Source organism: Zosterops lateralis (genome assembly GCF_965231275.1).
Source record: "Zosterops lateralis genome assembly, chromosome: 16".
Lineage (NCBI taxonomy): Eukaryota > Metazoa > Chordata > Aves > Passeriformes > Zosteropidae > Zosterops > Zosterops lateralis.
In genome coordinates, this window is record NC_139776.1 from 6,787,353 (window position 1) to 6,804,087 (window position 16,735).

The following is a 16,735-nucleotide window of genomic DNA, read 5'->3' on the forward strand; positions in this document are numbered from 1 at the left end:
TCTCCACGTGGAGGTTGGTGCTTTGCTCCCCCATCAGCACCACTGGCCACCACTGCCCAAATTTCCCTGGGCTGTTGTGCTACAGGAACAAACCCAGCCTGCTGCTCTCCCCAGCACAGAGGGCACTCAAGTGGTGAAACCCTTTGGGGAAGCTTTTGTTATCAAGTGAAATGACAGGACATTTTATTTTCCACAAAGCTCTGGCCTACTCTGGGAGAGGAAAATCAATCCATGGTTCGCAGGAGGGGTGGTACCCGGGCAGCATTTCCCACATGCTTTCAGCATAGTGGGTGTTATTTCAGTTAAAAACATAAACCACAGAACCCCAGGTTTTGTATAGTTTGTGCCCCCCTTATCCCATGTGGAGCAGGTGGGACTGTTTTAGGCTGCCTCCTCCCACCAGGAATGTCCATGTCTTCTGGAAGAGATGCCATTCTGACTTCTCCAAAATGGCTTTCCCTATACATAAATACATGTGTCTGTAGGCCACTTCATTCCTTCCTCCTCTCACTGAGGAAGATGCCCAAGGCATGCTTGGTAAGGTGAAATCCTACCATGTGTCTGCACCTATTCCACTACAGACATGTATATACAGACACATTCTGTCCATTATTACACTGGAAATACAGAGATAAAAAGAAAAGTAGTAGCAGCATGTAAATGAGAAATTGTGTTCATTTCCTCAGTTTTTTTTCTTCCTCCTCTTTGGAGCTACATCATCAGTTCTGACAGTCCCTTCTCCCCCCCTGCTCCCCTCTGGGAGGGGGGTTTCACTGCAGATCCATCTGCAGGAGCTGGCACTGTCCTCCCAAAGCAGTTCGAATTTCTCTTCCTGTCAGCTCCCTGCTCTCCCTCCCTGCATCCTTCCCTGCACGATGACTCATCCTGGAGATGATCTTGGGTTTTGTCTGATGGCTCCTGCCCACTTTGGCTGCAGCAAAGTCTGATTTCAGAGCGATGGCACAGGAGGAAAACCCGCACACAAGCGCCTGGTGAGCCAGGCGAGCTGTTAACATCTCCACCCAGGGAGGAAAAAAACAATGCAAGAGTTCACATTCTGTCTGTCTCCCAGCAGCAGAAGTGTAAGCCCCAGGAGCGATTCCTATTTTAAACCCTTAATTCCCAAACTCTCGATAATGTTGCAAACTCCCAGGGTTTCACAGGAATCAATGGGCTGATTTCAAACACGTTCCTTAGTGCAGGATGCACAGGAATTAAAAAAGCATCAAATGGGCTGACTTTCTCTGCGTGCTCTCGCAGTATCCAGTTTTCCCAACCCCCAAAATGATTTTCTTGGTTTCTCACATCTCAGTTTTAAGGTCCTGCTAAAGGGCCGTTATCTGAGTTAGTTCTGACGTGGGGGTGGTTGGACTCTGCTGGGCGACAGCCACCATGGGGATTTCCATGCCTAGTCAGGCCGGATTGTTAGTCCCCTCCGAGTTCTTGCAGGCGTAGGCCACATCCTTGGCAATGCTGCACATCCTGTTGGACATCTGGAGCTCGGTCCTGAAGGCGGTGGGGAAGCAGAACTTCTTGAAGCACGCCTTGAAGTTCTCATCCAGGAAGGCGTAGAGCACGGGGTTGAGGCTGCTGTTGGCGTAGCCCAGCGCGGTGCAGAAGCAGGAGATGGCCAGCTCCAGCTCGCTCTCTGCCTTGGCACCCAGGCACTGCACCAGCACGAAAATCTGGATGGGAGTCCAGCAAACGATGAAGACTGCCACCACCACCAGGACCATGCGGGTGATGCGCCTCAGGTTCCGGTCCTTCTCCTTGGAGCCCGAGAGGACGCGGACGTTCTTGAGCCGCCTGATCATGAGGCTGTAGCAAATGGTGATGATCAGCACGGGGATCATAAAGGAGAAGAGAAAGACGCAGATGCCAAACACTGGATCCCAGTAGTCCACGGGAGAAGGAAGTTTAATTAGACAATCAATTTCTGCAAGAGTAAAAGAATGAAGTGGGAAGGAAGATCAACAAATGCAGATCAAGCAGAAAAGCATCTGCACATTCAGATTAGTTTAAGTTAGTTAGGCTAATGGTTGGACTTGATGATCTTAGAGGGCTTTCCCAACCTAATGTAACAATTCTATGTTTAGTGTTCAATTCCTCACACAATTCTATGATTAACACTAGAAAAGCAGTAGCAGTGATACAGAGAGGCTAAGATGATTTTACAGCAGAGACTCCACTGATGAAACCAGCCCCCCTCTCCCTGGGCTCTCCTGTCCAGCAATCCCTCCTTCCCAGTGGATGCAGTTTTACTGACCATTGTTCTCGTTCTCTGCAGATCCCATCACCATGGCCGGGATGCCGAAGACAGAAGCCAGTGCCCAGATGCAAACATTGACCACCTTGGCCTTGTGGGGTGTGCGGATGTCCAGGGCTTTGATGGGGTGGCAGATGGCGATGTAGCGGTCCACGCTCATCATCGTCAGCGTGAAGGTGCTGGTGAACATGTTGTAGTAGTCAATGGAGATGGCAATCTTGCACAGGACATTGCCAAAGGGCCAGAAGCCCAGGAATGTGTCTGTTCCCTGGAAGGGCAAGGTCATCAGGCACAGGGTGTCAGCCAGAGCAAGGTTAAAGATGTAAATGTTGGTGGCTGTCTTCATCTTGGTGAATCTGAAATGCAGGAATGAGCAATGGTTACAGCTCCCACCTGACCATGATGGGCCAGACACTGAACTTCACTGAAGTAGATTCTGCTGCTTTCAAAAGGAGATGCTGTATTTTCTTACGTAATGAGATAGGCCATCCTCACCTTTCAAGCCCCCACAGGTTTATCAACACACAGTTCAGCCCATCTCCTGCAACACCACAAATGGTCTCTCCACAGTCAGTTCCATGGGCAGGAGGACCATTCCCTCACTCTGCAAGTGAGCACCATGAAAGTCTGAGGCTGTCAGCTCAGATGGTCTTTCCTGAAAAATTACTTCAATAAGGCCAAATGAGGATTTCGCTACCTATGGCTTCATTGTTATAAGTATTGGTGAGAGCTTTAGCCAGTAAGCTGGTTTGAAAGGTGCAGGGGTAAGTTGATCAGCAATTTGATATGGGCTCATAGCCAGAGAGCATGGCTAATGTGAGCTGTCAAATCAGAGCAGGCAAAGTGTCCAGCCCTGGCCAGCTGAAAACTCATGAGGAACTAGGTTTGAATCAGAAATCAAAATATCATAATGGATCTTTCTAGAGAAAGGAGTAAAGTCACAAGTCAAACTCTACTTTAAAGATTTTTTTGTCATTTCAATATGACTTTTACCACATGAACTGACTGCCCTGAAGGAAGAGTCACCTTGCTCTAATGGCAATCCTCTCCTTTTCACACTTGGGAAATGATGCAAAGCCATCTGTGATCACCTGTCCAGGGGGACATGAAGTGTCTGCAGAAGTGGAAGCTCAACAGTGTCTCTGTCACTGAATCTAACATTTCAGCTCCAGGATATTCCTCTCATAGGCAGAATAAGAGCTCAAGTAGGTATAATTTAAAAACTACAGCTCATCCATCATTGACTCTGCTAATGGCCTTAGCAGGAACATGGCCAAAAATGGCAGACAATGATGTTATTAACAGAGTGCAAGTTCATTTGAGGGTAACACTTCTACCCGTAAACTGCTGCACTATTTTCAGCCTGATACGTGTTAAAACATTACAGGATCTGATTCGACCTAAAGAGCTCTTTTTGCCAATTTGATTCAGAACAGCAAACCCACAACTGCCCTTCTCAGTGCTGTGCCCTCCCCTGAGAGTCTGAGCTTCTTCAGCTCTTGATAAATCATTTGAATTCTTGGCAGAACATTATCACTGGCATATTCTGAACTCTGCTGGGACACATGGTGACCTGGTCAGGTTTGCAAGAGAAGCAGACAGGGGAGCCACGATCCAGACTATAAAAGTCTATTTTTTAACCTGCCTTGGAGCTCTGAGCTGGGCTTGTATCAGAAGTCTGAAGGCAGCTTCAGAAAGCAAAACTGAATGATCCTCTTTTTGACCCTGAAAGCCAAGGGAAGCTTTTGGAGGTGAGCACTGATGGAAACATTGGAAGTACTTTGAGGTCCCCACATAAGCCTGAGTGAGGCTATTCCTGCCCCAGAAATCAATCACAGGTTCTTAGAAAGCCAGCCCAGACAAACTTATATAACCAAAAGCAGTAGAAGGAAAATACTGGTGCCTTTCCTTTTGTGATGGGATGAATGAGCAAAAGCACTTTGCAAATCCAACATAACCAGGCAGCTGCCAGGGCTTTAAGCTTTGGGATTTCTAAAGGAGAATTACAGCAGCCTCCAGTGCCCTGAACTCCAAAGGAGCATCTCAGGGTGACCAGGTTTTCTTTCCTTGAGTTCTTGTACTTGGCATAAATGTGGCAAAGCACACGGGGATGAGAGGGGTCTGAGTGGATTCACTTTCCCCACCAGGTCAGGAAAGGGGGATTAAAATAAAGAAGTGAAATCACTGTTTTATCAGCTCTCACAAAAATAAGCATTGTCAGCTCAGGCTTTGGGAAATCATTCAGTCACTGAGGATTGTGCTGGCAAAGATCTCCTGGGAGCTGCAGTTTCCCCTGAACACCACAAACCTGCCTGGGCTGCTTCAAGCTTCCCAAAGGTCAAGTTTGTTGCAGTCCATCCTTCCAGAAGGGCTGGAGCTGGAGGCAATTCATCAACGTGCCTCTAACCCTGACTGCTTTTACTGACATTATAACTCAAGGGAATAACAATTTTGAGCAATGGTGAGCAACTTCACTGCAAAGGAGTAAAAATTAAAGGTTGTTCCTCTTTTATTTTTTGTCATTGACCAGTGGAAGAAACAAGCAACCATTCACCCACCTCCACTCCCCATCCAGCATCCATGGGGGACAAAGATGCCTCCCTGCACACTCCTGTGTCCCCAGAGCTGGGAAGTTTGGGGCATCTCAGCCAGCCCTGAACTCAGGGTGTGCAGAGCAAATCTTCAGGTCCCTGCCACTCCCTCCAGCCCCACTGGCCCCACTCCTCCCAGACACTTCTCAGCATGAATTCAGAGTCCAAGTACAAGTGTTCTGCAAAATCCCTCAGTGCACAGATCCCTCTCCTCTGCCTCCTTCCTCACCAGCTCCTTGAGGTGATGGCAGAGCCACCTTCCCCTGCTCCAACACAGACACACTGAGGTGGCTGTCCCACCACCTCCTTCAACCCATCTTCCAATAGAATTTAAAGCTGATTTTGTGCCCTTGATAGGGGATGAAATTAATTTACACCTAATTAATTAGTTATACACCTCTTTCTCCACACGCTGAGAGCCAATGGCCATTGTCCCAACCAACCAATGTTCCCAAACATTTCCAGAATGTTCAGTGCACACAAAAATCAATCAATCACTTCTCTGTGGATTAACCTCTATTTCTTTTCCTCCGGAACTGAGAGTGTTTTTTCTCTTAATCTGCACAAAAGAAAGAAAAATTAAACTCTCAGGTTTTAGGAGGCACCTCAGTCTCATCTCCCACAACACAAATCTGCTGCAGATAAACCTGTGGATTCCGTGGAGGACATTAGCTCCCTGCTGGGCCACTTTCTTACACTCTGCCACGGAGGTAATTTCCTAATGGAGCGTCTCCCACAGGGTGGTGCTCAGCTCTCCATCCAGCTCTCCCTTTGTCACGACAGTAATTGCTCTGCTCTGCTCTCCTGTTCTCTCAGATGCTGAAGCCTGAGAGGAAAAACACCTGGATATCAACTCAGCACTTATCTCCCCCTTCCTTTTTGGTACGTGGCCCCTCTGGTAAGGGGAATGCACGGTCTGGGAGATGAGATTAAGGGCAGGTAATTAAGGGTAGGGCAGGTAGACACACCCTCGGGGCTTTGAGGACCTATTCCTCACAAGAACAGAGTCTGCTCCTGGCTGAGCCTCAGGGTGAGCTGCAGACCTGTTGTTTTTGCATCTTTCCCTTTTCCACCCAGCCACAGCAAGGCTGCAGGGCAAGGGCTGGGGCTAAGGACACAGCTGGCTGCAGCAAACCCACAACCCAAAATGGAGCTGCAGGCACCAGGGGCAGAGGGACCAGAGCAAAGCCTGCAGCCCTGCAAAACCCTGAGCATTGATTCCAGGAGCTCGCTGCCTCTTGGAGCATCTTGATTTTGATATGTGTAGCTCCAGCTAATTAGGATGCAGACAGTGTTGTTCACCTTGAGCAGCTCCCTCCATCCCCACCTCACACCCCAGCAGCAGTGACAGCCTTTGCCCCCATCCCTGGACATGCTCCAGGAAAAAAACCAGAGCAGAAAAGGCTCAAAGAGGATTTTTACTGAGCTGCTCCCACCCTGTGAAGGTGGAAATCAGCCCCAGTTCTCTCCCATCTCTGCTCCCAGCCCTCAGGTTGTGTGAAGCTGATATTGGCACGTTCTGTCATGATTTGTGTCCCCTCAGCCAGCCGCCCACACCGTGCTCTCTGCATCCCTGCTGCTCTGATCACCAGCCCAGAGCCCCCTCAGCCTGAAACTTCTGACCACTGCAAGATGATTTATCCTTAATGGTTCAACAGGCCCTGAAAAAACTGCACAGAATTTGAGAAGGACAAATTTAAATTAGTCTGGACTCTGAGGCCAGACACTACAGCAAGAGCAGCCACCAGCACAGCACCTAAAAGCCTATAAATTACCCAGCAAGACAGGGACTGACTAGCAGGGGCTAGTAATGGAATCTGCAGCCAGCCAGGATGAGCACACACTTTGGGACAGATGATCTTCTTGTCCTTGAGTCTCACCTCTGTGACTGGGGGACAGCTATGAAAAGCCAGCCCTGCCCTGCCCTGCCCTGCCCTCCAGGTGCTCTTTGGGGAGCACTGTGGATGGTGCAGGCCTGCCAAGGGAGGAGACTCTGTGGCTGCTGCTGCTGCAAAAGCTTCAGCAGCTCACCCAAGGGCTCTCAGGGATGCTCCCACCCCCCTGAGCAGGTGCTTGGCCACCAGGAATGGTGCTCTGGTCTAAGGATGGCATTCATCAGCATCCACCCTGCAGCAGGACACTCTATCCCTGCTCATGGGCCAGATCTGCCTCTGCTGACATCCAGAATGCTTCTGGGAAATGCCCAGGCTCTGAAAAACATTGGGAATCAAGTCCCTTGAACATCTGTGTGTGTGTTAAACATCACAGAGTTACTGCTGCACGTGGGCAACTCCCTTCCACCCACCTCACCACAGCCAGGTGAAACAAAGAGCCCTTCAGCACACACTGGAGCTACAGGACCTGTGTTAGCAGGGGTCAGATGTGGCTGCTTGGGGTCATGTGGCTGAGCCCAGCTCACCTGGGCTCATGGGGACCCAGAAATCAGGGAGCTGCCAACCTGTCCTTGGCAGCCATCATCACAGCAGGGTCCCCTCCTGCTCACCTCACCAACCTCACCCAGCTCCACTCACTCTCCACGGCAAAGAGCCCTTGATTTCTCTATAAATTCCAATAATTTATGTCTATTTATTTTACTTTTCAAGGAAAAACTAAGAGGCAGATCTGGAGACAACAGAGGTCTCAGATGGCCCCAGTCGTGTCAGCACTCACTTCATTTCAGCTCTGAGACACACAGCTGGTCCAGGCTTTTCCCTTAGAAAGCTGTCTATTAAGAAATCAGCATCTCTGAAATGTCATAATTAACTTCATTTCCCCTGTCTCATCACAGCCAGCTGCCCTCACCCCTATTTTCTGGGGCCGAGGCAGTTTTCAAGCAGAACAACAGCTGGCACAGCATCCCCAGGCAGGATCGTAGTTCAGGCACCTCCCCATCACATTTTTCCTCCTAAAGCTTCACCCGGAGGCAGCAGATGAAAATGTAGGGGCCTGACAGCCTTAAACTGCCTAAAATGCTCTGAAAGGTGTTCTGCCATAGAGAGAGATGAGCATCCCCAGCATTTGGCCAGGCTCCAACAGAGAGCTGCCATAGCTATGGGGAGTGCCCAAAAAATGAGGCTGAGTTCCCACAGGGGTTTGAACTGCAGGAACAGAGTCCTCCAGATCCCCACTGCTGAGAATTACAGCAGCATGGTGGAGCTAGGGACAACAAGCTGCACCTTGTCCCTTCCCTGGGTCACCAGTGGCTGGCAGAGATGTCACAGCCCTGTAAGGACACTGGGGTCAGCCCCACCCCCAGGGCCAAAAATACACCCTCCTTCCCCTTTGTTTTCCTTCCTAAAGACAAAGATATTGGGCAAGCAGCCTTGCAGACTTTGGTTAGCAGCTAGGAGGGATCTCAGCAGCCTGGTTTCCCCCACTCTCCCCCCAAACCCTCTGTTCAGCTCCTTGTTTCACGTTCATTAAGAAGCAGAACAGGAAATATATGCAGAAGAGAGCGAACAGCAGAAGGAGGAGGGAGGGGAGGCCTCGTCTCTGCTGGCAAGGAGCTCCACGATGAGCCAGCAGAACAAAGCCACAGACGAGGCAGGTTCCCACAATAGGCCCTTTACTGTCCAGGAAATTGTGTTCCTGACGAGAGCCCTTCTCCGTCTTACCCAATTAGTGCTGCTCAGCCCTGGAAGGGATTGACAGTCACATGATGACTGTCTCTATTAATTAATCGTCCCAAATGTTAAATCACTCCAAATACAATAGAGATGTAGGCTGGGTTCTACAACAGAGGGGAAAACCTAGAGGAGGCTATGAATTTGTACTTTTGTGTAAAATACCGGGAGATTTTAAAACTTTTCCCTTGGTGCTGCAGAAAACTCATTCAGGAGGAGAGAAGAAATGAGCTTTCCTGATGCCTCCAACTTCCTGGAGTGCTGGTATTAGAGTCTTTTTATTTCCCAACTCCCTCAAAAACAGGAAACAATTACTGTTTATAACACTACCAGTCTTTTTCTGGAAGGTAATACACCACTTTCCTGTGGGCTGTGTAATATAACCAGGCTTATTGGTATCATTGCTGAAGCATGGAAAGAATAAAAGCTTGTTGGGATGCACATTACCTACAGTGATAAGGGCGCAGCACAGAGAGTTTGCTGATGACTTTTACATTAATTTATCATTAAGAGCCCCTAAACCCTGTGTTGACTGACCAGCAACCAACTTCCAACCTACTGAAAATGAGGTGCTATTCAAGGCATGAAGATCAAAGCTCTAAGCCTGATTTGAGAAGTTCATCAGCATCCTCCTTGTACAGCCACAATTTGGCAGCTCTTCACCAATCTGTGTACATGGCCAGGTCAAAAGTTTGATATTGACTCCAATTCATCCTCACATCTGCTCCTGACCTGGACAGGCAGGGCAAGGAGAGAAGAATCCAGGGCAGAGCTAACCAGAAGTTGTTACTCATTGACTCAAGAAGGGTCACAGCCTTGGCTGTAACTCAGTGCTGGTCTCCCTGAGTACTGAGCTCCCAGGGAGCATGGGTGGGGAGCAGCAGCTCATACATGTGCCCTAGATCAGTTAGAACCTCCCCAGCACACACTTTTCATTTCTGAATAAAGGGAAATAGAGAAATGGAAAAACCCAAGGGAGATCGGGCTGGCACCTGCTTTCCATTTTCAATTGCTTGAAAACTGTAAAAATGAGAGGACACACACAAAAAGAGTTACATTCCATGGGAAATTCTGGTGCTAAATCTCACTTTCTTTTTCTGAGTGCCATTTATCCAACTGGAAGGTATCAAAGTCAAAAAGGTGTGGAGCAGAAGCCAGTATTTCTCGTGGTTAGCCATGGCACAGGTCCAACCTGCCCAGGACCCAGTTTGGGACACGTATTACTGGTGATCCTCCAGTCCCAGCGCTGGGCAGGGCCAGCAGGATCCTGCTGTGCACATCCCACCAGACCTTTGCAGACAGGGAAAAGATTTCTGCCAAGGCTTCCCCTTACACACATTAAGGCTCATGCACAGGGTCAGGACTCCCTTCCCCTGCTGCACACGGGCTGGGCATTACCAGGCAGCCACATCACCAACATCAGACAAGGGCTTCCAGCTCCCAGAGCCTCACTACTCACACACTTACACACACCCACAAACTACTCCAACGATTGCTACTACACTGAGCAGGAACATGAGCTCTCCAGATATGGCACCATGTGCTGCAAACCTCCTCTCTGCATCTGCAGACTCCCTGGGGCTAATGGGATCCCCTCTCAGTGCCATAAACTGCTCAGCTGAGAGCACAGACAGGCAGCCTGATGAACAGTCACATCACTTTGCCTTTGGAGCAGAGATTTAACCACCCTTCACTGACCTCTGGTACCAAAGACCTAATTTTGCAGCATCTCCCTCAGCCAACTTGTAGTGGTTCAGGGGAAAGGTGCTTTGGAAGCAGTTGGGCTCCTGGCAGGAACAAAATCTCATCAGTGTCTGAATACCTGCTAAATACTTTAATCTTCTGTTGGAGGATTCAGCCTGTCTTTTCTGTGCAGGCAGAGTCCATCTGCACCAGGAATCTGCTCCAAGATGTGGATAAAATGGAAGGTCCCTCCTCAATGTGCAGGTGCAGGTAGAATATAATCACAGCCCTAAGAGCTGCACAAACTTATTCTGTACTTACAGGGTGAACGAGGTTTCTGATTCCCAGAGCCAGAAGGGTTTGAAGCACGGCAGGGGCAGACAGGGACACTCAAAATGCCAACAATGGGCAGGGAGGATGGAGTGGTGCATGCTCTGTGCTGTCCCTCTGCAAAGGTCCCCCTCCACTCTCCTGACTTCAGCACAAGGAGCCAGAGAAGTTGCCCTCAACTCTGCAGCATCCTCTCACATCTTATTTAAGTCTGCAAGCTCCAAAGGCTTGGAAGACTTACATTTGTGGTTTTGGTTTGTTTGGGGTTTTTTTTCTCCTGTAAAAGTAAAAGGAAGCTTCCCAGCAGGCTCTTTCCTTTGCAACAAGGTTCAGCTTTGGAAAGAGCCAGCTCCCAGATGGAGCAGCACCTGCAAACACAGCTGGGGTGCCGGACACAGCACAGGAAGGACAGGTCCCATTGAGGAGCCAGCACACCCTGGGGCAGTGGAATGCTCCCAGCACATTGCCCTCCCCAGACACATCCAGCTCCCTAAAAAGAAAAGAAATAGAGAAAAAAAAAAAAAAGCGCCCAATTTTTTTGAGCAGATCTGCTCACTCTGTTCCATTCTCAGGGTTAAACTTTAGGAGGCACCAGAGGGCAGCTGAAAACTGGCAGAAACCTTCATCACAGCCTAGGAAGGGGGGAAAAAAAATAAATAAACCCAAAACAATAAAAGAAATGCCACCTCATTACCTCTAAGGCACGTCTCAAACTCCAGGGAAGCGCCTGCCTGCTTTACCCGCAGCAGGGCCTGGGGGAGGGAAGGTCTGCCCCGCTCCCCCTGTCCCTGGTGTCCTACCTGACGATCACATACATGACGGAGCAGTTGCCCACCAGCCCCACGATGCACACGATGGAATAGACCACCACGATGGTGATCTTGATGCTGAGCGGCAGGAAACCGTCCCCTGTGCTGTTGTTGAACCAGTTGCTGGGCAGAAAGCTCAGGTTGAGCATGGAGGAGTCGTTCAGCAGCTTCCTCAGGTCGGGGTCTTCAAAGATGTGGGCAGGGAAGAGCGGGTCCATCCTGAAGCAGCAGCCTGCGCCAAGGACCTGGGGCAGCAAGAGACGGATTTTAAATCTGCTGATCAAACGGGTGGCAGGGGCTGTAGCAAGGCACGAGAAACGCCGGGGAAAGGTGATTTATTACCAGGGAGAAGGATGATTTATTACCACGGAACACAGACCTCCCTCCCTCCCCAGGAGCATTTTAATGGGATGTAACCCCGAGAGGCTGGCGCATCCCGGGCACACAGGGATCACGCATATCTCCACACCGCCGGCGCAGGGACGGGCGGGATGATGCACACACACCATCCATCCATCCATCCATCCATCCATCCCTTCTCCCGGGGCTGCGCGTCCCCACCTGCCGCTCCATCCCCGCGGCTCGGTGAGTCCCCCACACTCGGGTTTGTGCCCCCAGACCTTCCCCTGCCCCCCGGGTACCCCGAGAGCCACCGGGGCTCCGGCACGGCCCCAATCGGGTCCGTACCCCCATAAAACAGCGGGGAAAGCCCGAAGTTGGCAATAAAGCCTTACCTGCGGCAGGTCCCCTCTAGCGCAGCTCCGGAGCAGACTCCGCTCCCCGCGGCCACATCCAGCAGCCCCGGGCCGGGGGATGGGGGGACTCGGGACAAAGCCGGGACTCCGCAGGTGGAGGAGGGGAAAGGGCTGCTCTCGCAGGCAGGGATGCTGCCGGCGCAGGGGGCTGCACCCCGGAGCCCACGTTTTTAAGGAAAAGGGAGGGATGAGAGAGAGGGAGGGAGGGAGGACGGAGGGCGGCTGGGCAGAGCCAGGCTGCCGGGCTGCTCCCACTGCGTAAGAGAAAAGCGGGAGGGGGAAGGAGGAAAAGAGGTGGGGAGGGGGGGGAAATGATAAATAACCAAACGCGGCAAAGGGAAGGCGAGCCCGCACCTGCCAGGCACGGGCAGCGTCCTCCCCCCGGCCCGGGGGAGCTGCGGTGGCCTCCCCGTCCCACCCCCGGCGCCGGGAGGGGGGACCAGCATCCCCCAAGCTCCCCAAAGCCCCCCCTGCCGCAGCCCCCGGCCCGCAGCGTACCTGGGGTGGGCTCCCGGCAGGAGATGCTGGGAAGAAGGAAAGATTCGGGAAAGGCTACCCGGGAGCTCGGGATTCGGGAAGCAGATTCCTCCCTCCTCTGCAATTGTGCAACCTGAGCGCTGTTCTAGCGCAGGAGCGGCGGAATGGGGAATCTGACCTAGAAACTGGCAAAAAAAAATACAAGGAGGAATGAGAACTATGGGGAGAAAATTGTTATGATTTAGTATTCGTCTAGCAGCATTAATTAAAGGTCATTTTGGTAACCCAAACCATCCTGCACTTCTCATCCGAGTTGGATATTTCAGAAGCTGCAGTGGTAGATTCCTGACCTCAAGGTGGGGTGATGCACACAGACCCCACAGGTACCTGCAGTTCCCAGTCTGGCTGTGGGACATTGGCCCCGATAAACCCATTTCCCAGGAGCTGCAGAGTCCCCCAGGGAAGGCAGCCCCAAACAGGGTGCACAGAGGATTTGGTGTCCACCCCGAGTTTGGTCCCAGATCAGAGATGGTTTGGCTGCTGAGAACCAGAGCCCCCTGCTCTGCTGCCTCTGCCCATCTGCAGTGTTTCCCCAAAGGCATTTCCCGGCATTTTGGGGACATTTCTCAGTGTTGGGGACACAAGCAGAGACACGCACAGGTCAGAGCAAAGTCAGGGCACACTTTCCCAGGAGGTGGAGAAAAGGAACACAAGCTCCTGGGCATCAAATATTTTTTCTCTTCTCAACCCACAGCCAGCCCAGCACAGAGCTCCTGGGCCCCAGCAGGCAGCCAGGGCTCCCCCTTTGTGCTCCAGCTCTCCTTTAATGGATATTTGGGGATATTTAGCACAAAAGCTGCACCTTCTTCACCAGGAGCACAATGCTAAGGTCTAGTGCTGCTTAGCAATTTTCTTAAAAGCTTCAACAAGAGATTTCAGCTTTAACAGGGACAAGGGACAAAAGCATGACCCAGAGTCCCAGCCCTCCTGCAGAACAGAACAGTCTCACTGCTTCAAAAGTGGGGTTTTGTCAGTCCATTTACGAGAGTGTGAAATAAATATTAGACCAGACATTACCTTAATTGTCAGTGGATTGATTTCCAAAGGCTGAAGCAAGGACAGCAGTAAATCAGTGCAAGAGCTCCCAGCTGGACAGCCCAGGAGCTGATGGGAAGAGTGTTTGCAAATTCAGCTCTGCTCCTCTCTGCTGGCTCTCACCCCAACAAATGCTCTCAGCCCTTCCCACACTCCCTTATGTTAATACAGTGCAGCAAATACAGCAGGTTCACCTATTTATCCTGTGGTTTTCTTTCTGGGCTGAGAGATGTATTTCAGAAAGGCTGCTGGAACAGAGATCAGGAATGCACTTTGAACTACTGACAGCCAAGATATCTATCTTGGACAAATATCCTTCCGAAAATTCCCCTCATCCATCCCTCTAGTTGTTCCTCAGTGTTCATCCCTGCCCTCTTTGTATGGGGAAAAGAAGCCCAGGATGTTCATGCTGCACCTTCAGTCCCAGTCCTGCTGCTTCACACAGTTTCACTCCAATTATAATTCAAAAATGGTGAGATCTGTCCTTCCAGAATATCTCATGGTATCTTAACACATGGTTTTCTCAGGGTCCTCACCCTCAGGGTGAGAGGAGGACTATCATCTCAAGAGCATGATTGTCATATTTCTTCTTCATCAGAAGTCTCCTGTCCATTGGGGTCTATGCACCAAGCCTGGGAAAGAAGACAACCTAAATTTTATCAACATTACCCAAACAGGACTTCTCCAGCCTTTTTCTTTGAAAAACAGATCAGCTCTTCAGCTCAAAGGTTTCTCAGCAGACAGCAAGGTAAAAAAAGCCAAGAAAAGAACAAGACAAAAAGCCACCCTTCTTCCAGGTGGTGTCCAGGGTGCCTTTGGGGAGGCAGCAGATCTCACACACCATTAGGAGATGCTGAATTTACAACAGAGAGTCCAGAGCATCAACGTGCAAGTGAAAACACCTTCCACTAGAGCAGATTGCTCCAGCCTGGCATCCCATCCAACCTGGCATTGAACACTCCCAGGGATGGAGCAGCCACACACACCTTCACCATTTCTACCTCCAAACTCCTGGAGCATTGGCACAGTCTGCACCAGTTGTGGATGAAAAATCCTTAATTATTTCAAGATAATCCAGTTCAAGTGCCAATAATTGCATCTCCTGCCATTTCAACCAGTTCAACTTTACAGACATTGTCCTTAAAAGTGGAGAACTTTTGCTGATTCTGCAGAAAACAGCCTTCAGCCACCTGCATCTCATAATAGCAACAGCCCACAGGGATTTTCTTTTTTTGCCTTTCCTTTCAGGAGGTGAAGGCGTCTGCATGTCAGAGCTGTTTTGCCACCTTTAGCATGGTTTGTCAATCTGTTTAATCAAGGCCATCATGAGCAGAGAATTAATTTTTCAAGTTGTGAAATCGTTTTTTCATGCAGGGAATGAGCACCTGGGCTGGAGAGGACAGGGAGAAAGGCTGGGGGGATGTGGAGTGTGCTGAAAAGAAAAGGTTCAAAAATGCAACTGTCACTCCTGGGATGAGTGGCACCTGATTAATGGCTTGCCAAAGGCTAATTAGCTAAATTTGGACCACAACCACTGGTAATGGGTGATATTGCTCTTAGGACATTAATGATGACAAAAATTTAGCAATGATGTATCCCTTCCTGAGGCAGGGGAGCTAGAACTGGATGATCTTTACAGATTTATGGTCAACAGAGCATCAGGAAAACAAGAGAAAATATAAATAAAAAGATATAAAAATATGAAAACATTTTTTATTGAACCCTAAACCCCATTTTTCCAGAGCAGCCTCTGCAAGGGGATTCAGTGGTACTTCAATGAGACGGTGGTGACAAATTCTGTTCCTTGCATGGTGCTATAAATCACAAAACAACACGAGAAAAAAAAGATTCCACAAGTGGATTATCTTCCCTCCATGGCCAGCAGACTCATTCAAAGAATGAGAAATAACATCTATTAAAAAGAAGAGGACATTGGCTTCTTCAATATTTCCAGTAATACATATTCATTGTAGCTTTTGTACTTCCTCAAGTCAGACTCATTTTAGAGATGACAGAAACCTCCAGATTCTTTTCTGCACTGCCAAGCATCAGGACAAAAAGAAAACCAGAAAAGCTGTTCCCAAGGAGCAAAGAGGGGCCTGGGGACAAACACACTGTGGGGAAAGGAATCCCAGTGACTGCAGAGTGTGTTGGGGTGTTACCTAAGCCCCAGTCCCAGCAAGGGGGATGGGGACAGGGGGATGTCACAGGCCATGTCCTGCCTTGGTCCAAGTCCCCATCTCCCTTCCATGATCACTGAACTTCCCAGGAAGAGCAGATCTGGGACAAGAGCTCAAGATGCAAATGGCATGGTGATGATCCAGCTCATGTCAGAGGTGGCTGATCCCAGTACATCCCATACACTCCCAGACCCAGCCACAAACGCAAGCTAAGACATTCACTCACAGGTTTTAGGTCCAGCCCAGCAGAGAAAAGCAGCTGAGCTCATCCCTCCCCACATTGCTGAGGGGCAGCTTCACCTGCCCAGTCCTGACACTTCTGTACCCTGACAATCCACCTTAATGCTGGCTGGGGACCTCCCTGCCAATTCATGAGGCTGCAAGGAACTGATTCATAGGAACAAGTATATTATACAATAAAACAATTTCCTGAAGAACCAGCTGATTCCCAGGGCCACCAGGCTAACAAAGCTGGAGTCAATGGATTCCTCTTTCTAAAACAGCAGGACAGCAGAACAAGTGTAATTCGTGCCCATTTCAAGCACAAATACTGAGGAAATCTCCCCATTTCACTTTTACCCATCTACAGGGTCCATGGTGAGGAGAATAACCAGGATTAGAGCCAGCAGCCACCTGCCTTTTAAAAACACTCTGTGTGCTGCTAGGCTTGCTCCTCATTACTTATAAATAATTAGAGCAAATCTTGCTTTCACCAAAAATTCATTTAGAGCAAAATCCCCCAAGCTCCAGTGGGAGAAAGAGCTCACAATGCTACTGACTTCACTGATGTTTTATTGTCTGCCATCACTATTTGCAATTTTCAAGAGACTGATCCTTTCAGGTGACTGCAGATGAAGCCGTAAATCTTCACTGCAACATTAAATTGTGTTTTACTGTCTTCCTCCTCTTTACATGCCAAACTCATG

The 16,735-nt window shown here is 49.7% G+C and overlaps 1 protein-coding gene across 1 annotated transcript; it reads right to left on the reverse strand.

Moving 5' to 3' along the window:
• Positions 1-1,412: 1,412 nt before the first annotated feature.
• OPRL1 (opioid related nociceptin receptor 1) lies at positions 1,413-11,520 on the reverse strand (the record flags this gene model as incomplete). Its single annotated transcript, XM_083872966.1, has 3 exons — positions 1,413-1,936; positions 2,267-2,622; positions 11,294-11,520. The coding sequence occupies 3 exons, from the start codon at positions 11,518-11,520 to the stop codon at positions 1,413-1,415; spliced, it is 1,107 nt and encodes a 368-aa protein (XP_083729092.1).
• Positions 11,521-16,735: the final 5,215 nt, after the last annotated feature.